The following is a 25,887-nucleotide window of genomic DNA, read 5'->3' as shown; positions in this document are numbered from 1 at the left end:
CTTATTTCATGGAACTTTTTTGACATACCAAGACCTAAACCAAAGTCGGGAGTCCATGAAATAGTGTCAAGGCAAGCTGAATATGAAAATTGCTGCCTGATGAGAACTTAAGGAGGACTAGTAAGCTTTTCTCTGTTTTTTGTTGTTGTTATTTCATTTGTTTTTGTTATTGTTGAATTACAGTGATCTCAATACAAATATTTAAAGAAAGAAAGGGAATACACATGCTTCTTTTTTTGTACTGGTAAGTTTCATTCATGGTAGGATTCCTTTTCAAATGTGATGATTGACATATTGCAAAATTAATTAAAATGGGCGGCTGCTGCAATTGCAGAAAAATGCTGTTATAATATTCTGTAGAAGCCTGTGGCATTTGTCATTACAAAGAGAGGAAACATAGTACAGGCAGAAGCCATACTCATGTAATCAAGTAACCTATGACAATAGATTTCTATTTGATGCAGAGTTTTGCATTGCTATAGCTATGCATAACTAATAAGACAATCAGAAGTAGGTCTCATTATGCAAGTTACTCAACCATGTCCTAAAGAATACCTTAGTGGCATTTATTTTATGCCCCAGCAGTCATTTGCATGCCAGGAAGCAGAATAGCAATTAAAGAGGAGACTTTAACACCATATTTTGATTGGCTTTTCACAGGAAATATTTTAAGATGTAACTTGAGTTCCTGAAATACTCGAGAAGAACCAGCCTCTCATCCTGGAGAAAAATTAATTTAATTACTCAAACATAGATAACATTCAGGTTTTCTCATATTCTTCTTCAGACAGGTAAATAGCAAATGCTTTTCAACTGTTCAGGCAAAAGACCTACATAACCTGCATTCAACCCATACCACCTTGAATTATTAATACAAACACAGAATTAAAAAAATTGGTGTTGGCCTCCAGAATACAAGGCTGTTTGGAATACAGCCTTCCATGGGGGATATAAGGTTGAAACATGGAAAATGAGGAAAGAATGTGTAAATCTAGGCGCTTTAACTAACCTTAAATTGCTAGTCAGATCTCTCTGACAAAATTACTTATTTACTGACAAAAGAAACAGCTTCAGAAGGTGGATGACCTTCAAAGAAAGCTTGTGACCAGGCAACAGCAAGAGAAAAGGAAAACTAAAGTTGGTACCAATTTTTGTTAGATGTCCAACAAATGTATTCAGCTATACATATAGCAAATTCAATACAACGTTTTCTGTTTCTTCTGATTGAATACAAAACCAAAGCCTAACTTATCATTTAATGCCATCTGTAGCCACCCAAGAAATGTAATGTGCTATGACGCATTTTTACTATTGCTTATTTATTAGCTAATTTGCTCACATCAGTATGCTAGAACCACGACAACAGTTGGATTTGACTCCAGAGATGCCAATGTAAAGGAGCTACATTAAATGACAATATACTGACATAAAAAATCCACAATCTACTCCCAAGATGGGAGAAAATACTCATTTTCAGTCAGTAAATCATCTTCATTTCCTTTTACAACTCAAATTACTTCAGCTGAAATGCAAATGTTCAAAAACATTGTCATCCATTTGTTATGCAGACATTTGGCCAGCAGTGAGATATGTTTTCTATAGGTGGAAGTCAAAGAACTTGTGATCTACGTTTATATGCCATCAATTTGTTTCTTAAAACTGAAAAAATAAGTACTAATAACATCAGACTAACTTTACTGAATCATCTTCACAATTTAAGTCAGAAATCTAAACAGCTCTACAATATACAACACAGGTTTGGTTTGCTTTATAATCTTTTCTTTCTCGTTGAGCTTGCCAGGTAGAGACAATAAGCTACCTTGCAGCACTGAAGGGTGCCCATAAAGATACTTGCATTTATCATTTTATTCCCACAGTCCTAGAGTCAATACATGCCAGTCTGGCTAACTGAGAATGTTAAATGAGGAGGGGGAAAACAGAGGTATCAACAGCTCTAGAGTACTCAAAGCTTTCTCTTGATGGAGAAACCTTCAGGGAGTTGGCAGGTCTGTAACAGCACAGTGCCATAATGCTATCTGAAGAGAGTACACCTGTGCCAAGGCTTATTCAAAGTACTTCGTGAATCAGTTGTCTGCCACTGAGCTGCTTTGTTAGTTGGTGAAAGCTTTAAGGATAGTCATATGTGTTTATTGTTGTTGATTTTGTTCTGCCAGCAAACTGCTTGACTGTAGGATGTACTCAACTGCAGTCTTCCTGGGAAATAACGCTACACCTGTTGTATGCCTTTCATCTGCCCTTAGTAGTCTGTGTGCTGCAATGTTATATTCAGAAGTGCCTTTATTTCATTAGCATATCTCTTGTGATCTGTACACTATCAGGAGTTCTTCGACAAAAATAACACTATTTAGATACACTATATATACGCTATATATATAACCAGACTATATATATATATATACACTATATACAGACTATATATATAAGCACACTATATATGTAATCACACTATATATATAATCAGACCAACAGCCAAAATTGCATAAAAAACTTTTAACATGAAATATTTCCCAGATGACTCAGAAGTGTTAACCTGCTTATGACAGTTGTGAGGATTTGATATGTGCCATGGGGACCAGCAAAAAAAACCCCAACAAACCTACACAAAACCCCCTAAAATAACTCAGAAAAGACAACAAAATCATTACTATATTAAATTTACAATTTTAAATTACTTGTCAGATACACACTACTTCGACAGAATTTCCTACTCTCTCTAGTCAGTGGTGATGGTAGAAACGTAGAAGTTAATTAATGGATAAAGTAATTCCACATTAGGGCTAAAATACTGATCTTTTTTATTTCCTGATCAGCAAGAAATTTGGGAACATCTGAAAAGGTTGTAAGACATAACAGTCTGCTACGTGTGAAATCTGGAAACAATCTCTATTATTTCTCCAGTATATAGCGGAGTTGGTTAAATAAGTTTAGCCAATAGGTTAAACTTCATTTTCTAATGGCCACGAGTCATTCAATCAAAGTGCCATGAACAATTAAAAGTCAGAAATCAGAATTGCTCTGATAATCACAACTAATGCACAGGGTTGTAAACTACTGGTTGGACTGAGAGAAAATGTATAATTATTCCTGTCACCACCACTGTCAGGTAAAGTAACCTTTAGAAGACTAATCCTCAGATGTTCACTCCAAACTGCTGCTGCAGTACAGCATATCCTCAGTTTTATAGCTGCAATTATTTGAAGAGTCCCTATAAATTCGAAGTCAAACTCTATTGATTCCCCCTTGTTGGGGGAAAGAACACATTTTTGTTTTTCATATTAAAGTTAGCATTTATTTTTATTGCTGTGGCTGGATGGACCTATACATTGCTGTAGGAAATGGTCAGAGAGAGAAGTGAGCAAACTATCATCTTAATCTGGTCTCAACATGGAAAAAAAAAAAGCACAACTCTTTTAAAGTTCTAACTTACTATTTTTCTAGGGTGGTTTTTGGTTTTTTTTTTTTTTTTTTAGTTCTATCACCCAAAAATAATTACATGTATTTCCTGTGAAAACATCTATTTCTCAATCATGTTTCAATATGCAGTTCCCCAAATTAAGCCTACATTTTTTCACAGCACAACACAATCCTTACCCAATGGTATATTCCTGCAATGGTAGAGGGTATCATCACTGCTGCTTTTGCTTCTCATAGTATTAGCATACTTTTCCACAGGTTATATTTTTAATTATTCCCCTAACTGATTAGTAGTAAAACTGTCATTGAGTTTTATTCAGATAATTGGAAGATTTTCAGGGAAAAGGCCAAAGTTTAATGAGTCGGCAAATTAATTCACATGAAGATTTTCTTAATCTCAGATAATGAAATTTTATAATATTCTGCAATGATTCTAAGTATTATCTTCCTGTGTAATATATGAGAACACTTCTGGTAAAGGTACATGTCTCTAGTCCTTTGCTGCCTACAGTGCCTGAAGTAAGCTGGAGACTATTGACTACAGGGTTTAAAGTAATCTCAGAACAATACAGAAACATTGATTTACAATTGAAATGGTTATTTTGCTTCATTTCTTTCCTAACTGCTTGACAACTAAGGGTCAAACAGAGTGAATTAGGTGAACCAACAAAATAATCAGCACTACACAATTTGTGCTGATTTCCCTGGGCTTCTCAGTAGGACCCTCAGCTGCTCAGCTCCAAATGCTCATGCAGCAGAGTATGAAGAGACTGTAGGTAGTTCTGCATTTATGAATCAGATTCCTTGGACCTGTTCTAATGCTTTTGTTTTTCTCCTGTTCTTGTGTAGAGTGAATCTCTAGTATTTTGCCATGATTTGGTACACATCTGAACTTTCACTTGTGTATCCAACCTAGCAGCACACTCACCAGTGCTATACTATTTTCAGACTGTTCTTTACCTAGTATCAGTCCAACCCACTACTGCTTGCTTATCTTGTCTAGATGTGTTCTTGCCATTAACTGCTAAGAGAGTTCAGGGGTTGTATGGATCCTTTCCACAAAAAATGCACAGAAAATTTCTGCCATTCTCCCTGAAGTTTTGGAAGTGTTTTGTTTTTTCTTATATAAAATGCCTCCCTGAATCTCAAACTTTTAACGATACCACCTGTCTTCTCCTGGACTTGACTTTGTTTCAATAATCATACCTTACACAGCCTTTATTCTCTTAGTGTAACTGCCTCAAATTCTAAATTCTTCACTAATAGCTACAGTAGTAATTTCAAAAATTAACTGAACTCAAAACCCCCTTTAAAATGATGATAAAAATTTTAATTCACATTTCTTCTTTTTTTTCCCCTAGTTTCTTCTCCATTACAGCAGAAATGGATTATGACCATATACCTCTAAAAGTAGCTTTCATAAATTAACATAAACATTATATAATAAATTTTTAAATCAGTTGTCTTACTATTGTCCCTATCCTTGTTACACCTGCAGGTTCAGCTGTAGTTCCACATTCTTTTAACCTCCAACATTATTATTTCTGTTATTATTTACTGTAGACCATTCAATACTGGTATTGGCTGCTGTCAAAAGCAGTAGATGCTTTCAAATAACCTAGATTCTTCAGCTTAGCTTACATTTCTTTATTTTTCCCCCAAACAAAACCTGTGTATTTGGCAACAATATTTAGAAGACTCTGAAATACTTAGGAGAGAATTTAAGAGAGAAATAGTGTTTGTGGGGGATCACAGTTGAGACTGAATAGTCTGTATATCCGGTGACAAATCTATCTGCATAGCTTAACAAAAATTATGTCTGAAAACCACTTCTGATACTATCACCTGCTGTCCTAGGTTTAGTTGGGAGCATGTCCAGTTCCCCCAGTTGCAGAACTCCTTTTTATGAGTTCTTAGCTTTCTGCACAGTTTAATGTTTTCAGAAGGAGCACTTGGGAACTGTAATGGTCCCAGAACTGCCATTGCAGCCATCAGAGGAACAAGCCCTGTTAACACTCTACACAAGTATTTACAGAATAGAACTAAGACAACTTTAAATTCGTCATCATAGTCTATGTGTTTAATAATAAACTTCCTGAGAATTGAAGTCTCTCTATTACTGCAGAGGTGCTTAGTTCATAAAAGATATTTCCTTGTTTCTGGTTCTGTATTTAATAGCTGTCCTGCAAGCCTCTCCAAACATTGCAAGGGATCAGTAGGGAAGTTAAGAAAGATGCTGTGCTGCAGCACATAATATGCCTTCTATGTGACTTCAGGAAAATGGATTGTTTCATTGCCACTTATTGTGAGCAAACTGATAATCTAATATTTCAGGCTTAAGAAATTAGGCTGTCTTTATGGAAACACAAGTAACAATTTCAGCTAGATTCATTCACAGATGATAGGAAATTAGTTCCACATCACATTTACATTTTCTTGTATGACTATGACATTTTTACACAGGCATAATGACAGAAAATTCAACATGAGCAAAATCAAATATTATTATCATTGGCAAGAAATGGTAAATGTGAGCTAGCAGCAGAATTGAAAACACCTTCTCAAGATCTCCTGTAAGGGAACACGTGCTGCCAAGAAAAATGCCACAGGCAGGAATACAGTTCAAAACTTTCATTTAATTACTGTAACAAAAACATTTATTTTAGTTTATTCTGCTTTATCATAGGAAACAAAAAATATGCATTTGGATATTTTATCCTTCTATGGTGCCAGTTAGCAAAACAGAAGGGTTTAGTATGATATTTATGTTGTAAATTCATGTCCAGAAATATCTGGATCTACCCAATAAAATAACCATCTAAAAATGTTTGAATAAGCAGTCTTTGGAACAAGACTGCACCTCTTTGTTCAAAACTAGCTTCAGAAATTTTAAATTGCTAAGAAGCACAAGCCAAAGCCTCTCCTTTAGTGCAATCACAGAAAGCCACAGACAGTGGACATTTGCTGTAAAGGGCAGGTATAAGAAGGCAAAACATGACACTTAAGTACTGATTTTAAATTACCTTTATTTTTACTCCAAATCCTATACTTAGCATATAAAAAAACCTCAGGGAGACATAGTCTTCCTGGTGTTTCACAGTTACTCATGCCACTGTGATTTAGCCTAAGAGCTAACACAAATTAATGTGTAATAGCGTGTAAGAAGCATATTGGAACACACTACTTTAACATGTAATAAGCATGCTATTACATATTAACATGCAACAATAATGATATTAATGTAGTTATAGGATATGTGGTCATGATGATGGGATTAAAATTTAGACATGCTGAAGACAGTTTTTACAATGGCCAATGTTTTCTCATCTTCACCATGAAGAGACAATAAACCTCTATAATTTGTGTTTTAAAAACATCATTGACTTCAAAATAGTATAGTTTTTAAAAGCTAGTTTCAAAAGCATGGTGGCAAGTAAGTTGATTTTTATTCAGCCCCTTGATAAAGGCAAAGCATAACTCTTTCAGTATTAGCACTTTTGGCCCAATAAGAACCATGATGTACAGTAAATGCAGTGTTGATGTCCTGCTATATTGTGAAGTGAAACATACAACTCAAGTAAATGAACAATTAAAATGTCGTACACTTTTAAATAGCTGTTTAAAGAATTTGAGTTTAATTTAAAAGAAACTTTATCTCATTTTGAATATCAGTTGGATAACTCTAAAGTATTTTTCCAGTGTATATCAGCAAATTCGATGATGTATTTACATGCAACATGAGCATCAAGGTCACCTATTTAATGGCACAATAAACAAGGTAGGTAGCAGATCACCCATCCTTACTAAAATATTGCTATGGTAGACAATGGTTTTTATTTTAGTCTGGCAAATATTAAGCAATATAAGACAAAACTCAGTAGCTTTTTAAGCAGGACAGCTATTTTGAAAATCTTTGTGGACAATTTATTTCAGTTTATTACTATGCTGTACAAATTGTTCATATAGTGCAAAATACTATTCAGTTGAAAAATATGGGGTGATTAACAGCATGTATTTTAATTTTGCCACCATGGAAATAAGAAGAATATGCTTTAATTAAGTGACTTGGCAGTTATATAATAGCTCATGCACTTGGCACTACCATACTAATTGGTCTAATAGTCATTTTCATTATTTGCTATATCCATACACTTTGGTATTAGAAGAAAGTCAGTAGCTGCAAGAATAGCTCAGACTATACCTCTAGATCCATAGGGCTCAAAAGGGGTCAAATAATCAGTGAGAAGATGAAATTAAAATCAATAAAGCTGAAAGACCCCAGTGGAGAGAGGAATTAATTTGACTCCCTTCATAACTTTCATTTGATAGCTCAAGAGGCATTTCAGGTCAATTATATTAATAGAAACTGGTTGAGTGAAAAGCTGTTAATGATGATCCAGAGCTAATTAGCATAGCTATTTTCACTCCATCTTCTACAAAGAGAAGGACAGAACATAGACAAAGAATCACTCTTTTTTTGATCAGTGACGAAAACTGGCAGAGGACAAAAGGATATGTGTAACAGCTTAGCAGCTTTTAGTGACAATACCTATGAGGAAAACAAACAAAAAAATCTGTAGAAATTTAGAATAATTTATTAAATGAGATTTGAATTGGAAAACTGGAGCAAAACTGGAATGATAAGGCCATTGCCAAATAGCAGTTTTTAAGTCTTGTATGAAAGGCTGCTCTGCTTCATTTCTCTTGCATTTTTAAACATCAGCAAAAATTTCTGTGAATCTCAGTCAGATGGCAAAACTCATAAAAGGTTGAGAAATAGTTTTAATAAGAAACAAATATGAGGTAACCTAACTAAGGAATACAGGATCCATTACATCGGAATCCACAAAAACTAATCCAAGACTTTTAAATTGATAGCTCTTCACAGACTTTTAGATAATGTCAGGAAGCAGTTTGACTACTGAAGCTATTCCAAGTTCAGTTTCTTCTCATCTTACTGTGTAAGTAACTCATAGTGGCTCAAATCTGGATACTTAAGACAAAAGATTTGGAACCACAGCAGTTCAAAGCCATGAAAAATCTCTACCTGTGTGTTCAGATTCAAGTATGCAATTCAGTTGCTTCAAACAACTCCTGACGCACTTTTTAAATGAGGCTTACTCCAAGTGTTGAATCTGTTCACCTTGCCTACAAGCTCTGACTGTTACAAGGGGTAGAGGTTACCGTGTAATTAAGCAGCAGTCGTGAATGATGCTCTCCTCCACAAATACGCCACGCTCTTCATCAGTTTCGATCAGGCGCCCAGCGTGGTACCAATGCACTTGGGTAGTATTGTCAACGTATGTTGCGGTACATTGAAACGGCAAGCGGTCCCCGTGAAAAACCACTTGTCTTTGTGAAGGGATCAGCTCAAAAAGAGGAAGTTCCAAAGGCCCAGCTGCAGGGAAAACAAACCAAAAATAGGGGAGGAAAGAAAAATAAAAAGAAGTTACGATGAATTTCTCTCTTAAGAGTATTGTACAGTGACCTAGCTGTGTACAGTACTAGATTCCTAGAGCTTCCCTTTAAAGCACTAATATAAAACACGTGCCCCAAACTACCCACTTGTTGTCAGTTCTGCAGTTTACATTTCCCTCATTGGTATGAGCCCAGAAAATTGTAGAATTGCTACATCATCTGTAGAAAATGGGTTTCAACAGAATAGATCCCAGAATGGCAGAGGTCGGAAGAGGTCTTTTGAGATGCTCCAGCTCAACCTCATTCTCAGTGCAGGATGCTTTACTACAAAGGTATACAGGGAAAAAAAAAATATCAGTCTTTCAATTTAAAAGTAAATACAGCTATCAATATAGGTGCAGCTAACTTTTATAAGACCACTTCGCTGCCAGTGGATAAAATTCCCACTGTGGTCCAGATGAAATTTATTCACTCTAGAGAGCCTAAACTATCTCATATGCCTTCTGTTTGGGTAATAATAAGGCTAATAACAAAAGTTAAACTTTTCCCTGAAGTTCAAATGTCCTTATGATTTTTCATTTCTGCTCCTTCTGCCTCTTCCACAAGTCATCTTTACTCTCTAGAAGGGTTCCCCAACATTAAATATTGATCTAAATAATTCCTTTTACTTTTTAGTAGTGGAGTATGCTTTACAATCTTTTAAAAATTAATTTTACCTCTCTTTCCCCAAGAAATACTCCAATAATGGGAATATTGCATACTCTAAGTAGACTATTACAAAAAAACAGCTGCCGTAATCACATACTCTAATGCTTAAACATAATTAAAAAATAAATAACATTGTCAATTCAGAAGGCATATGATTTTTTTTAGCCCTGCTAAAAGCCTGCTAATCTGATAGATTTTATACTGATTAAAGGCTATATCCTTCAAGCCTACACTCTCTGTAAAGAATGAATTCCTAGACAGTATTTGTTTTCTAGATCCTGAAACTACCTTAACACCACCTCTGTAAAAAAAAATTTCTCTATGTTATCAGATTAATTCTATTTCTTCAAATCAGTAGCAGAACACTGGAAAAGAGAATTTTAGCAAAAAATGATTGAAATAGAGGCTATTAATCTAAAGAAAGAGGATCATCTTCTATAAGAGAATAAGGAATTAAGGGAAAACACTTTCTTTTTCTTTCTGAGGCAGAAGAATAAAATTACTACCTCTGATACTTTGTTATGATCACACAAAATTCCAATGGTAATGAACACCCTGCATAACAGTTCCTAAAATGCAACTTTTTCACCTCAGCCCACAATGCCAAAACAATGAATTAAGTCTGGGTCACTTTAACTCTTCACTACTGCAATAAAATCTAAGAAAATGCTTACAGCCTTGCACCTTGGAAATCCTTCTGCCTTGATAAGGAAAGAGAATTTTTAATGTTGATCTCCTTTATTTTTCTTCTGTTTTCATTTAAAGGTCTCTCACCATTAACATCCACCTATCCTACAAGGGTTGTGATTTGGAAGGCTGCTTTTCCACATGTGCACTGCTAGTAACTATCTCAAACATCTGTTTTTCTGGCAAGCACTTCAACATTATTCTTTTTCCCCATTTCAGTGCTCAACATGTCATCATCCTTAAACTCTCTCTTCAAAATCCTCCATTGCTCATAATAAATACAGATAAACCTAATCACACCTAAACAGATTGCAAGCCACAATCACTGGTTCTGCTGTTGCTAAAATCTGTGGACAACCAATATTGTTCGTTCCCCTCCTTACCCAGCATCCCACCCTAACATGCATCTTTATGTCATTCAGATATTGTCTTTGGAATACTCACATTATGAAAAGCTGATTATAAAACTAGCTCTGGGCCCTCAATACTACAGGGGAATTTAAATGTTAAATTATATGTTCATCATCTGCTTTGAATAAACAGTGAGAGGGGATCACTTCTACTTTCTTTCACAGAGTAAGAACCCTGGCGAGCATAATATGCAGGGTTTGTACATGAGTGAATATGTGAAATTGCAAAGGATTAAGAGGCTAGCTGCTCTCTCCTGTGACTATAAAGGGTAGGTTTCATAAATCCTTTCTTACTTGTGTATACATTCTGTACTTTATCTACATCATGTGTTCAGCTCCGCATAAGAAAGTCACAGACCTCTTGTAGCCAGTCCAGAGAAGGACCACAAAGATGATCAGGGGCTGGAGCACCTCTCTTATGAAGACAGGCTGAGAGAGTTGGGGTTATTCAGTCCAGAGAGGAGAAGGCTCTGGGGAGACATTATAGCATCCTTCCAGTACTTAAAGGAGGCCTACAAGAAAGCTGGAGAGGGACTTTTTACAAGGGCGTGTAGTGACAGAACAAGGGATAATGGCTTTACGCTGAAAGAGGTTAGATTTGTATTGGATGTAAGGAAGAACTTCTTCACCAGGAGGGTGGTGAGGCACACGAATAGATTGCCCTGAGAGGCTGTAGATGACCCAGTCCCAGAAGTGTTCAAGGACAAGTAGGACAGGGTTTTGAACAATCTGGTCTATTGAACGTCCCTGTCCACGGCAGAGGGTTGAAACTAGATGATCTTTAAGATTTCTTCCAACTCAAACCATTCTATGATCGTATGATCTTCTGATCGTGCCTAGTATTTGTGGGCATAAACACACTACTAAAAATTCCTTGAAACCTAATTAGTATTTTTATATGATCTTTGGCTTCCAAGTAAAAGAAGAGAAAGTAAACTAATATCTCATCCGTAACAGCTGCAGGCTTGGTCTCAGACATTTACATTAAGGGCTTTTACTAAAGATGGAGAGAGCCTAACTTTATGAATATGAAATACAAGGAAAAGTGGTGGTACAGAAATTTAGCCATAAATGGAAATGATTATTAAAATTGACTCCAGAAAAATTAAAAAGCAATGTATCACACTCAGAGAAATATTTCTCATTAATACAGCAATTTTTCACTAAGGATATTGTATTTTGTCAAAAGTTCTTGGTCACGCAGTGAGTGGTACATTTATGTCATGAGGCTATGAAATAATGTGAACTATACTACCAATGTTTCTTAAGTCAGGCTAAATAACTTGCCTGACATATGGTTGTAGTGCAATGCTATCACTTTGAATTTATCTCTGCCTTTACAACTGATTTCTAAGGCTCTTCCATTACCACGTATGCTGCTCAACCTTGGGAACCACCCAGTGCAGAAAGGGAGTAGGAATTAAGTATTCTGTACAGATTTTGTCAATTAATACTCAGGAGTAAATTAAACCTTTTTTTTACTGCAGCATATCAAACAAGAAGAAAATGATACCTTGACTGACATCAGTCATATCAACAACTCACTCGTCGTCTTTTCTTTTGCAAATCCTTCTTCTATGTGCAACAAAGATACAAAGTGAATGAAACATACCTTCGGTTTACCATTAGGCTATAGGATATCTTTCTAACTTGTGCAAAACATCTACTTTTAATCTGCTCTGTGATGTCTACACAATATTATTAATAGAAATAACCTTCAGTTGTTTTCCAGAAATAATTATGATTTAAATGACTGAGGCTGGTTCTGCAACTACTACTCATGCAAAAGTTCCAGTTGATTTTAGTGACACAGCTCAAAGCTGTAAGGATTAACTGCATCAGTACAATTTTCAGGATTAGGGCCAATACCCTTTATCCTGAATGCTTGTAAAATGATTGTACAGTTCCATCAGCATCAGCTGGAAATACTTATTTTAAATCCATAATCCAACAATCCTTCAAATCCAGAATAATATAAAAGTATTTACTAATGCTGTACACACGTTCTCAAGCTTGGCTTTGAGAGTTACGTAAGAAGAAACTCTAACAGTGTTTGGAATTATTTTGGCATTGATTTGACAGCACTTGAAATATAACAGCTCTGGCAAGCATATCCCTACACAATAAAACTTTTCTTTGATTATGTATTACTAAAGACCAAATAAATATCTGTCATCTCTGATGCTAGCATATGTGTGTGAGTGTGTGGCAGATAAAGCAGCTTCATAAGAATTAAAAATAATTTATAGTTTACTATTTTATCCTGGGAGAGGAGGGACTAACATTGGGGGATATATTTAATTAATTTTATTTAATTTTTACACACGTAAAAAGTATTTCAAGACTCTCCTTGCAAGACAATCCACTCTGTGGCCCTCAAGTTTGAAGCCAGAAGCACCATCTGCAAATGAGAAGTGTGAGTTTCCTATAGGCATTTAGATTCAGAGCTGCTGGAGCATTTTACAGTCTTTACCTGTCTCGTCTCTCTAGTCAGCACTAAACCATGATTGCAGCAGAGCACCACAGGAATCACTGATTGCAGCATGAATTTAAAGGTCTAACCTGTTATTACAGTAATTACATCTTTATCTTTCACACTTCTCAGCAGAAAAGGGTTTTGTTGACTGAAGGCCAGATTCTTTATGTGACCCAGTCTTGTATTTTGGATTAGCTCTAGACTAGAATACTGAGGACATATGGAGGTGGAATCAGGTCACACATGGACCACTGAATTAGAATACCATTAAAGAGCCATTCCCACAGGAAGTATATCCCTGCACATTTTAATGCATGCAGTGCCCCAAGACATACATAAAGTTGAAAAATAAAATAGAAATTAATTTTAATAACCATTAGCTAGCACAGGAAAACAGCAATGTGCACTGACACTCTAAGGAAACGTTCTCATTCTTATGCCCTTAACATCTTTGTCAAACAATTTATCTCACACACACATTAGATACTTCATCTTTTCCCTACAATTCAGGTCTTGAGATTTTAAAAACAGTTAAATTTTCTACCTAATTTTGGCCTTCTTATTTGTTATAAAAGATGGAATGGTGAAGAATGTGAAGGAAATACTGCTCTCACTTGACATACATGGAATACAAATGCTTGTAAAAAAACCCAACACCACAACATAAAATGCATTTCTACCCTGTATTTTAGATGCATTTTCAATACAATACGATCACATTTAGAATCCATGCACTTCTAAGGAATGGGCACTACTGTTTTCTGCATGAATGATCAAAAGCAAATCTTCTGTAAGCACAGAAGTTGGGCCATGCAACAGATTTGTCTGAACACCACAGCAAGTTGGACAGTTGTTGGCCAACATGATCGACACATGCAGACATGATTGGAGAAAAAAATGAAAGTACATCCTACCTCCAGCCATGTTTGTCTCATTTTCCACTGCATAGCCTGTAACTCAGCCAGCACAACTCTCTACAGCTGAACAGCTACTATACTTAGTAGTACTTAGTATAGTTACTACACTACCACATTTCTGTGTTCAGTCTAACATTAAACTAGTTTTCTGTTACACTTCTCTATCCTTCATTAACTGGTTTGCTTTGATACTATCAACTTTCACAGAGTCAGTAATAGGAAAATCTACAGGTATCTCCATGTTGCTCACACATCAGTGCAGGTTTAGAGTGTTCATGTCTTAGGATACACTACTTCTGTCTTCTGGTAGAAAATTCAGTTTACTACAGTGCACCACAAGCTTTTGGATAGAAGAAGCAAGAGGTTGGCACATTGCTCCTTGTTAATCACTTGATTTATTGTATTGCCAATGGGCTTATTTGAATTGAGTGTGTCTACACAGTGCAGTACATCCTGCTGACTAAAGTGTGAGCTTGAGCTCTAATATTTGTATACAATCTCAGTAGGAAACAAATGTGCATGGAAGCACAGTAGGGAGAAGCGGTAAGTGAGGACAAAGTAAAGGAACTCATTCAATAAAAAGGACAGAAGAAAGGACAGAAGAAAATGAGGAAAAACAAATTGAAAACATGAGTTAAAAATCTGAATTGCTGACACAGCAAATGATAGCTGTTGATATTTGCTGAATGGAATTAAAGAGAGTGATCTAAATTACTCTGAAGGGCAGTTCTGCCAAGGGGAGGTGCCAGTACACCAATACCAATTTCCATATTGCAAAATTTGCTGACTATAAGAAAAGGTTTGGTGCAGAAGGCTACAGAGAGCACCATATGCCAAGGAAGTCAAGAATGAATACAGAACCGGAGCCAAGCTTCAGCCAAGCTTTGTCTAGCTCAAATGTTAACATAATACAAAGAAAATACAGATGCCAACATGTATTAAACATATCAAAATAAGATATGTCTTTTGGGCTTGGGACAAGAAAGCTTAGCATCATATTCATTCACCACTCGCTACAGAGTGAGTGCTCTGTTTCTGTCGACCTAATAGCTTCTGTCTGTGTAACAGCTTCTTATTTCCAGCAACTTCATAATGCTGGCAAGGCAAGGTATATTCCACATTGTATTATCAGGCCCTTTCACTTTCACCCATGCTTTGCAGACAGGAACATAAAGTAGATGGACTTTCTTACAGCATCTCACAATTAGATCACAGGTTTAGGTTTATTTCGTAATACCAAGTGCTACACTGAAAAGGTAACTCCTAACTAAAGAGCAGACTTCAGACAGTTTTCTTTTAACTTACACATTTTGTATTGTGTTTTAATCCTGCCAACTTCTGTAAAGCCATCAAAGACAAGAAAAAAAAAATAGAGAAAGGGGTATGTCTCATGAGCAAGCATAGCAGAGTTCACAGACTGAGGCACTGATAAGAAGCCAGATGCTGCTGCAGGGATCTGAGCAGAAATAGCAATCCCAGGATTTATCCTGAGTTAGAAGTACAGTGAGCCCAAGCTGTTACAGTCCACTGCTACTGGTGCTTCAGTTATCCAGGTTGGCTAACCTCATAAATATACTTCATATCTACAAAATAGAAGATTCAATTCAGTGCAGTTATATCAAGAAAAGCTACAATCATAATATTGGATGCCAGGCTCATTGAGAAGCACTTGGACTCTGTAACTTCTCAGATTTAATTAAAGTTACACCTGTGTAGAAACTAAGGAAGGCTGAGTGGGAGAAGCACAATTCAAATCTAATCACTTTTAGCAAATCCAAGTCATAAAGGTCCCAGTCAATACTCAGCAGGTTGATGACAAGTTCAGCCATGACAAATTTATTTAGCTCTCCCCAGACTTTTAAGTCTCTGTGAAAATAAAGTAACATTTTTGCAGTGGGTCTAAGAGACTGATGTGTCTTGTGTTCATTACAACCATTTTAAGTGAGGGAACAGTGGAAAAACATTTTATTATTTAGTGATGATAGCAGTGACTTTGTAGGAAAAAAGAGAAACTCAGAGGGAGAAAGTCTCACTGAATAGCATTTAATATAAAAGCCAGAGATCATAATGTTAATTTGTAAAATTATAACAGCTATTTGAAAAATTTCCACAACAGGAAATTCAAGGTTTCAAGTCCAGTTAATCAATTAATCAAAAATATTATCTGCATCAGGCAAGATAAAGCCCACATTTTGCATTGCCATATCTAGAAGCAATTTGAAAAGAAAGAGCAAAGCATTTTTCATCACTGATTTCTTCCTTATTATATAAAACTTGCCATTTTCCAATTTCTTATTTTCAAACTGTCCTAGAAGTTGAATTAAGAAGCTGGGGATCATTTGATTATTTACCACATCCCAAAACTTGAAGACCATGGCATACTGAGACCTGTGGTACTGGAAGATTCATAACACAAATCCCTTCACTGACAAGAGTCAGAAGCCATTGCTAGAAAGCTAATTTTGATTATTCAGATATCCTTATGGCAAGCAACCTGGCAGGCTCATAGCTATGCACACTCATTACAGCTTATGGTTAATAAAAATGGCTGAGGGGTGGGGCAAGGTAAAGCACCTAGCTCTATAAAATATATTTATTAGCTTTATTTAACTGGGAAAAGCTGTGTTACCACTCATCTTTCCAAACCTTAAGAACTATCAGCCACATTTTTATTCTCATATCACTACTACATTCTTAGACCACGGAAACATGGCAGTAGGAAGATTCCAGTGGCAGTGATTGCCCTTAATTGCCCAGAGTCCAGCAGGCTGCATGAGCACCCATCTATGCTGCAAGAATGCCAGACAAAAAAGAAATTTAAAAGTCATAAAAGATGTTGAACAAGTGACAGTTCTGTTGAAGTAAGAACTTGTCCCAGTCATTGTATGAATTTTTTTTTTCCATTTTAAATTTCTCTCAGGCCAGCTGACAGAAACTGCGGCTTTTGACAGCCATTTTTATACATATACTAAAGAAAAGTGCTATATGGTGAACTATGCTATAAAAAAAAATCTAAAATACCACTTATGACACACTCCACTTAATTAGAACAGAGGATGAAGGCTTTATAGGGAACCTCCTCATGAACAAGAGAAAGTTTATTTACAATAAACTGTAAAAAGTGCTGGGTAACTGGACAATACAAACATAAGTTTGCTAAAGAAGCTTAACATTTTTTCTTGCAATTACCACTACAAAATTTATTCCATGTCTTCTAATGTACATGTTATCATTTTAAGAATAAAGAATATATTTTCTGGGACACTCCATGGGCCTTAGTCTTACCACTACTGGCTGTCTTACCATTGCTTTGCTCATAAGCAACCTGTTTTTGGAGAAAGCCAGTTAAGTCTGCAAAGGCAGAAGTTTTGAAGAGTAAAGAGGCTTCATATCATAGAATAGCTTTGGTCAGAAAAGACCTTTAAGATCATTGAGTCCAACCATTCTCTAACTATCAAAATGGCTGATAAACCACATCTCTTAGCACTGCATCTGTGCATCTTCTAAACACCACCAGGGATGGGGATTTGATAACCCTGTAAGTGAAAGAGTTTATTCCAATAGCCAATCCAAACCTCCCCTGCTACAACTTGAAGTCACTCCCTCTCACTAGGGAGAAGAGACCAGTGACCCACCTTGCTACAGCTTCTGTTCAGGTAATTGTAGAGAGTAAGAAGGTCTCCTCTCAGCCTCCCCTTCTCCAAACTAAACAACCCCAGGTCTGTCAGTCACTCATCATCAGACCTGTTCTCCAGATCCTTCACCAGCTTTTGCCGCCTTCTGGATCTGTTCTAGCACCTTAATATCTTTCTTGTACTGAGGGCCCCAGAACTGAACACAGTGACCTCACCAGTGCTGAGTAGAGGGGTGCAATCACTGCTTGTAACACTATTCCTGATACAGGCCAGGATGTTTTTGGCCACCTTGGCCACCTGTGCACGCTGCTGGCTCATATTCAGCTGGCTGTCAATCAACACCCCCAGGCCTTTCTCTGCCAGGTATCTTTCCAGACACTCTTCCCCAAGACTGCAGCACTGCATGAGGTTGTTGTGACCCAAGTGCAGGACCCAGCACTCGGTCTTGTTGAATGTCATACAACTGGTCCAGGTCCCCCTACAAAGCCTTCCTATCAGCTTTCACTAATATACTCCTCAATACATCTTGGCTAAATTTTCCTTTAGTTATTCTGCATGCTTTTTGAAACAAGCAGGCAAAGACAATGTAGAAAATAAGACACAACTGTACATTAAAAACCTCTGATGTAGTTTCAGAGCAAGCTATGGTAAGAAAAACAAATTATGTTTGTTTTCCAGTATCTAAATCAGCAGATTTCACAGATTCACAGAATCACAGAATCAACAAAAGACCTCAAGGATCAAAGTCCAACCTGTCACCCAAGACTTCAGTGATTAAAAGCTCCATTGTACTATATATGTTCCTCTCTGAGCACAAATACAAGACCAAAACACAGAAGTAAAGCTCCATCCTTTAAATTTCTCAGATGATTTTGATATTTCAGCTATTTCACATTTATAAGTTTTAAATATTTTAGATGTTTATCTTTGTGTCCCAAACCTAGTAACAGTGTTCTAGATTACCACTAAAGAAATTAGATACTAATGTTTAATATTAAATGTAGAGCAACATACTTCTTTCTTTCCCCAATTTGAAACTGATCACATTAAAATGAGAAATTTGGAATCAGAATGTTAAAGCATTTTTAGTTTCATATTGCCAAATGGTAGTATGGAAGCCAGCTTTGATATATAAAATGGCCATTTATCTCTGACACAAAATAAATCCACCACATATATCTTTGAAAGATCCAAAATGCAGCTACATTATTTGATGTACAGACATTGCATTTTTTGTGGTTAAAATAATCCTGAATTGCTAACATTGTACAAGAGAAGTAACTGCAAGGAGATTTAACTACCAGCTAAGTACAAAAAATCCTGACTTCCTAATACCATAAAATAGAAATAATTGCAAGAAGATTTAACTAGAGCTAATGGTAACAATATCCGTATCTTGCAAAACCTAATCCTGTGAAAGTTTACTAATGTGAATATTCCTATTTCAACGTAATTAGACCTATTCATATGATTAGGCTCTCCCTGCAGAATTGAAGTCTTGATCTTGCATATTCTTGAAGACAATGATACTCTGCATGAATGCAGCAGGCTATCTGTGCGCTGCCAGGAAACTGCAGGACTAGAATCTAAATCTGGATAATTAATACATCATTCTTTGTACTTGAGATTTTGGGCTTTGTCAGTCACTACATACTGTAAAAACCCAAACACTTCAACGTTTACATTGTGTTAATGCAGTAAGAATGACTTTTAAATTAAGAGAGTAATGGCTGAAACAATAATCTCACGGCCACCCCTGGATTTAAATAAATAACAAATGACACCAAGAAAGTGTTTTGAGTATATTAAAAGAAACAAATGAAGAAAATCAACATTTTTTCCTATAGGAAAGAAAAATTTTAAGAGCAATGTATGTGCATATATATATATGTGTATATATATATACACACACACACACTTGCCATTTTAAGACTGCGGTGGCAAGGCAGATAATTAATTTTTGTCACCATATGAAAAAAAAAAATCAACTTCAAATACAATTTCTCAACCAATATTCCTAGTGTGAAATATTTTATAGTATTCTGAAAAGCTGATGCAGAATGACGCTGAATGCATTCAGTTGATTTCAGGCTTAAACGCTGAAAAAGTTTTCAATCAAAAATATAATTTTCCAATATCAATCTATTCTTTTCTATTTTTTAGCATTTTAAAAGTACATATCTCTTTCAAAGTTCTTACTTTTGAATACTAGAAACAGACTTACTCTGCTAAGGATGAAGGGAAAATGATGTGCATGTACATCAACTAAGAGGACCTTTCAACATATATAGCATCTAAAATATCTACTAGAAAGAACTTAAAGACACAATGTGTTTTAGCAAACTTTATACAAGACATATAGAAAAAGAACATGTTCTCTTTTTTCCCCAATGGTATTACTCTAAGTGATTTCACCTTACCTTGGACCTCCTAAATGTTTGTGCCATTTTAGATGAGATTATTTATGAAAAGAGACTAGGGAGCTTCTGGGAGAAATATGCCTTAATCTTCTGCTGATACTTAAGCACGAGAAATGCAGATTATAAAACACGACAGTAGGTAAGTAATGATGAAAATGCTTCATGGCTTTCTGTGTAAGAAATTAAATCAAGATATTTCTAGGTCAAGATATCTCTAAGAACATAACTAGAAAGGGTGTATAAAGAATATTGATGTGCTCTTTTCTTTTTTGGTTTCCATTAGTTTCAATGTGAACAGATACAGAGCATCAAAGCAGAAAGTGCTTACATTTTAACCTGACTCTGCTCCTTTAGAAGATGAATACTCTGATTCTCAGTGAAGTGAGGCAAACTACAAAAGACAAAGTGCTAGTTAAGGACAAACAATTCCCTAACAACTGTATCCCTACCTTTCCAATACGTTATTTACATACTCTGTGAAACATTTAATGAATTGTATTGCAGAACACAGAAGCCAGAAAAGGATCTATCCCTTTGATTTGTATTCTTCCTTTCGCAGTACTCCACCCTGAGTAGGGAGTCTATTATACCAAAACAAGCACATTGCAGTAATATTTTATGAGCAACAAGTTTTAATTTCACCCATGAACTGACCCTTTAAACTAAGGTAGTTTACAGAACTCAAACTGAATAATAATTCAAACACTGTTGGTCACTCAGAACTTATAGGTGCTACCTTCCATTCTTTCTCACCCTTGTTTTCAGCAGGATGGATTTTTATTCTTCTTTACTGTTGACACAGCCCCCTAGTGATAGTTCTAATTCACTATTCAAACTATGAGTTAATTATGGACCAACTCAACTTTTCTCCACATTTTTGATGTAAAACATCACAGGCACACTACCCGCAAAGAGAATGGACATTTTGTCATAACGCATACTTTCAAAATAACATACTGTAACAATCCAACAATCCCTCTAAGCCATATGGAACATGCTACAGTTGATTTTCAGGAACATCCAGTACCCAGGGCAACAAGAGAATTAAAAAAACAACTTCTGGATACTCAGAACCTCTTAAAGACAGGCCTCTCAGCCTAGGAGGGCCACCCTACCCCTATTACAGCATGTGAGACACTACATAAAACAGATGCTATCTCAGCCATGCTAATACAAGAAAGGAATATGACTCAGATGCAGTGTTTTGGTTTGTAATTTGCTATCACTCTGTGCTCTGCAAGTTCTGTTTTCATTATATTTTCCCTTGCTACTTCCTCTTAAAATTAATGTATCTAACATTTGAGTTTATATCTATTACCTTACTCTGGAAGTTTCTTTACTGAGGATGGTCATAGAAAACATGCCTTAATACTAATACCAGTATTTTATATATATGTATATATGCATTATAATACTATTATGCTAGTACTAGGTATGCACTATATAGGTGAATAAATAATGCTGTCCCTTAGAACTTTTAACTCTTGTCCTACAGTCCTATGTTGAAGCAGTTCAACATTCAAGATTCTATAACATTCAATGCAACACAGCAAATAAGAAAGTGTGAAAGAAAAATTCAGCACAGAACCATAATAAAGACACAAGCAACTAATTAATTTCTTCCAAGGAAAAGGCAGGTGCAGAGGTTTCCATCAACAGTTAAAGAGAGGAAGGTAAGTATCAGGGGATAACATTTAGACAGTTCATCATGAAAGGGTCAGATGCAAATACCTAGAAAGAACTCAGCTAACAGAGCCTGAGAGTCATTCAAGACTGTTGAAGATTACTTTATCAGGTTTATTGCCAGACTGCCTTGCAGCAGACTGCTAGAAAGGTACAGATGACAACAGGAAGGGTGATGTTCGCCTGAAAGTGCTGTGATGAAATGGGGCAGATGTATGTGTATAAAACCATCTGGCCGAGTGAAGTGATTTGAGAAACAATCTAGGCACCTCTCCACGTTAGACTTCCTGAGAATTGATAAGATTCTGCATTCAGTTCTTTCAACCTCTGTGTTTTCTAGGTCCATGCAACAGTTTGATGCCCAATGTAAAGACAGTAGACTACATAAACCTGAAAAGCTACTGACACCGAGAAAAGAACTAGACTTATCCACTCTCTGCACAGAAAAATGCATAAGGATAAGAAGCAAAGATGTAATTTAAAAGTGCATAAAACTCTAAGCAAAAAAAAAAAGGTGTAATAATTTCTTAATATCCTTTTATCCTTACTTTTGAAGAACTTTTTTTTTTTTCATTAGAAAAGGCAATGACATGGTCACAATTGCTTATTTATAAACAACTGTAGATCAAACTTATATGCAAAAAGAAATATTTTCATCTGCAGGAGACTTGTGTGAGAAACAGTATTCTGTCCCAGGAGCATTAGATAATTTTCTTTCTGGTGGAAATAAATAAATAATGATGTCCTAATGCACTATAAAATTATTGTTAACTTCAACTCTTACAATATTTTTTGTACAGTTTAGAAAAGATTTGCATCATTTTCAGCCAAATAATTTATGGAAAGATTATTCATATTATGTCGACTACTTCCTAAACTTTAAATAAAATTTAATTGGGGGATAGAAGAAAGTCAGCACTTTTCCTAACATCCATTTTGATGAGTAAATGTTTTCTAAAAGAAAGAGGCTTCATCAGAGTTGTGTGTCAGTTGCAATTTGCAGAACAACTGAACTTTTACTATTTAGTGCTACTAGTTCAATAGCATCAATACAGCTTTGAGACTGAGAAACTGAATTCTAATATCTCATTCAAGAGGGTAAATAAACAAAATCCAGCTTTAAGAGCAATCTTTCATAGTCACCTTAAGACCAAAAGCTCATGCAGGTCTTTCCTGAGTGGAGAAATTGGTTTACAGAATCCATTTCTGTTGATGATATGTGCAAGGGAAAAATCACAGACTCCTATCAGACCTCAGGTGGAATTTATAGCATTGGTATTCAGGAAAATGTCATTTTCCTTCTGTAAATTGAGTAACTTTTGTTGGGATGGTAACAAGGCCCTGCATGAAACCAATTGCACAAACATTTCTCAGAAAGATACACCGTTCATACCGTAACAAATTCATTACAGTCCCTCATCATTAAGGGATAAGACAAAGGCAAAGCTATTTTTTTACCATCAAACTCTTCACTATTATTTCCAGCATTGGCAGAAATTGGTTTATAGATGAACATTTTTGAAAGCTGGAGATTTTGTTGTTAAAGAAGATGTAGGTATCACTTATAAAATGATAATGAAACATGCTAGCAGAACCCTGTGAATTCTAAAACTCTGCAGTGACTTAAATTAACTTTTATAAAAAACACCCAAAGTAGGTTTTTAACTGTTTTCAACAGGTTGCCTACCATGAGTTATCAGATGCATGAGAAAGGTTTGCCAGAAAGAAATCTGAGATTATTTTTTCTCCAAATATAAAATAAAGGTCATGGTAAACTGCTCCTTGTAGCTATTCAGAATTCTCTTTTTCTATCTAGTTTCTTATACACATAACTTTGACTTTTCATTAACTCCCTAACTCATCTACAAGACCTTTGTCATTTTCCTTCTACTTTTATTTTTCCCCTTCCATTCTTTTTTTTCCTTTCCTCATCTTGTGACTGTGAAACTTCATGACGTTTTCTAGCACACAGAAGGAAGATAAATAATTATAAACATCTGACACTATCGTAGACTTTTAAATCACTTATTATTTTCTTTAGAATATGTTAAATTCTATTAGTTCTATGCATGTCTCATCATAGGTTATTTTTTAAGGATTCTCAATACCTGTTACTATTTTGGTGCCAGACAGCCTTTTATTATGTGTAAGTTCAAATTAAGTTACTGAAAGTGAAACTGCTAAATGTTTTTGTGTACACAAAACAGATAGCCCAACAGATATTATGAGCACTGTAAAGTAACTGGCAGACATTACTGAGCTGGTGGAAGGCTCAGCAAATACAACCACTTGGAAGCTCTTTGCAGATTTTAGAAGAGGTGTCAAACTATTGGTAGGCATTACAAACCTTGTCAAGCATTCTGTGGACATTAGAAACAGCAATGAGAACTAGATGGGCGCTATGAGTTCTGTATCAGAGGTGTGGTAACAAGGCCTATTAGGAATTAAAGTATGAAATTATGAGAAATTGCTTTAATTTCCTCTGTAAAATTCAGGCTCATATTCACTAGCAAGCTGGAAATACTAATTAACAGTCCTTAATCAATTCTTCTGATCATTCCAGCGTTTTCAGAAGGAGGACTTTCCCTGCTGGGAAATAGATCACTATGAGGATGTCCATGCTGGGTCTCTATAAAATGGCAGCTTGATATTTGAGAAGTATTGCAGATTTTCAAATGTTCAGCAATACAGGCTACTGGAAATCCTCTGCCTTTTCCTCACAAAAGCTCATTCCATATTTCCTTATTCAGCCAGTTATCTGTGTTTCCTTAACAATTCAGCTGATGGACCATCTGCAGCTGATATTCACATACTTTCACATTTCTCCCAACTTGTAAACATATTTGCTGTTAAAACCAATTTTTTTGTTACTGCTCCAGTCAACTGATTTCCTTTCACCTATAAAGGGGTTAGCGACACACATCATTTCTCCTGTGGTTATTAGGACAAAAGTGTGACTTTCCTTTTGTTTCAATAAGACGTTAGAAAAGTTATCCCAGCAATTTTCTGTCATTCAGAAGGTCAAAGATCCTGTGATTAATCAAGTATGTGTGAAATTATACTTCTGATTATGGAACCCACTAGCATCATCTTCAGCAATGATTTCTTTCTCTGCGATATGTGATACTTTTACTACCTCTGGTTTAGTCTGCCCTTTGCTAGACTGTGTTCAGTGTGCTATGGACTTTCTTCCTCTTTTTCATCCTTTTTTTTTTTTTTTAATTTTTTCCTCACTCCATATCAATCACATTTGCTATGATGATTCACTTCTAGATCTTCAAATACACTCCCTCACTGCAAAAATTCTACACATTTCCAGGACGCGTTGCGACGACGTACAAGTTACAGGTTTATGAAAATGAAAAATGCAAGAATGGAATCTGACATTTATGTCACAAGGTCAGAGATATAACTTTGAAGGAACATTATTCTTAGGAAACCTCAATTTCATGCAGTATACAACATAGAGCTACCATGAAAGGTTAATATTTTAAATCCTAATTACAGGTTATCTAATCTGTAGAACAGCAGTGGTGTTCTTGCAAGATACATACATACATATATATATATATTTATATATATTTTTTTTTGTTTGTATGAAATAAGAAGCTTGTACTTTCTTACACTATCTTTCAACTTTCTTACACTATCTTTCAACTTTCTTACACTATCTTTCAATCTTAGCTGTATTTTCTGTGCCATATACCTGAATTTCTTGTGCCCATAAGCCAAGTCAGATTTCTTACTCATTTTTTTTTTACTTTTGGTGTCACTTCTATTTTTTAATATTTTCTCTAGATTCCACTTCAGTTTGTAACGTCAAATGAGAGTACAGCTCACCACATATCAGCTGGTTTTCCTTCAGGTTACGAAAGGACTGTCCTTGTAAAGTACTAGGGTAAGCACAAACTGTTTCCTCTGCTATTCGAACTGAAGCATTTCTGGCCCATTGTAAGACCCATTTTAGATTACAGTCACAGATGAGTGAATCAGTGTTGAAATGCCTGGAAAGGCAAAGAAAGATCAAGTTGGTATACATGCCAGTTTCATAAATGTACTTTTCTCCTGTTAGATTCAAATTATCTAAGTCTAAGGAGA

General features: G+C 35.7%; 1 protein-coding gene across 2 annotated transcripts in view; it reads right to left on the bottom strand.

Moving 5' to 3' along the window:
- Positions 1 to 25,887, bottom strand: part of LOC128967977 (adhesion G protein-coupled receptor A3-like) — a 257,561-nt gene that overhangs the window by 125,499 nt on the left and 106,175 nt on the right. For both annotated transcript variants that reach the window (XM_054382291.1, XM_054382292.1), the window contains 2 exons: positions 25,630 to 25,793; positions 8,620 to 8,833 (listed from right to left, as the gene is read on the bottom strand). In XM_054382291.1, coding sequence (XP_054238266.1) covers positions 8,620 to 8,833; positions 25,630 to 25,793 — 378 coding nt within the window. The remainder of the gene's footprint in view (positions 1 to 8,619; positions 8,834 to 25,629; positions 25,794 to 25,887) is intronic.

This window comes from Indicator indicator, chromosome 7 (genome assembly GCF_027791375.1).
Source record: "Indicator indicator isolate 239-I01 chromosome 7, UM_Iind_1.1, whole genome shotgun sequence".
NCBI lineage: Eukaryota > Metazoa > Chordata > Aves > Piciformes > Indicatoridae > Indicator > Indicator indicator.
The sequence above is the reverse complement of the archived record's forward strand: the minus strand, read 5'-3'. Positions and strand labels throughout refer to the sequence as shown.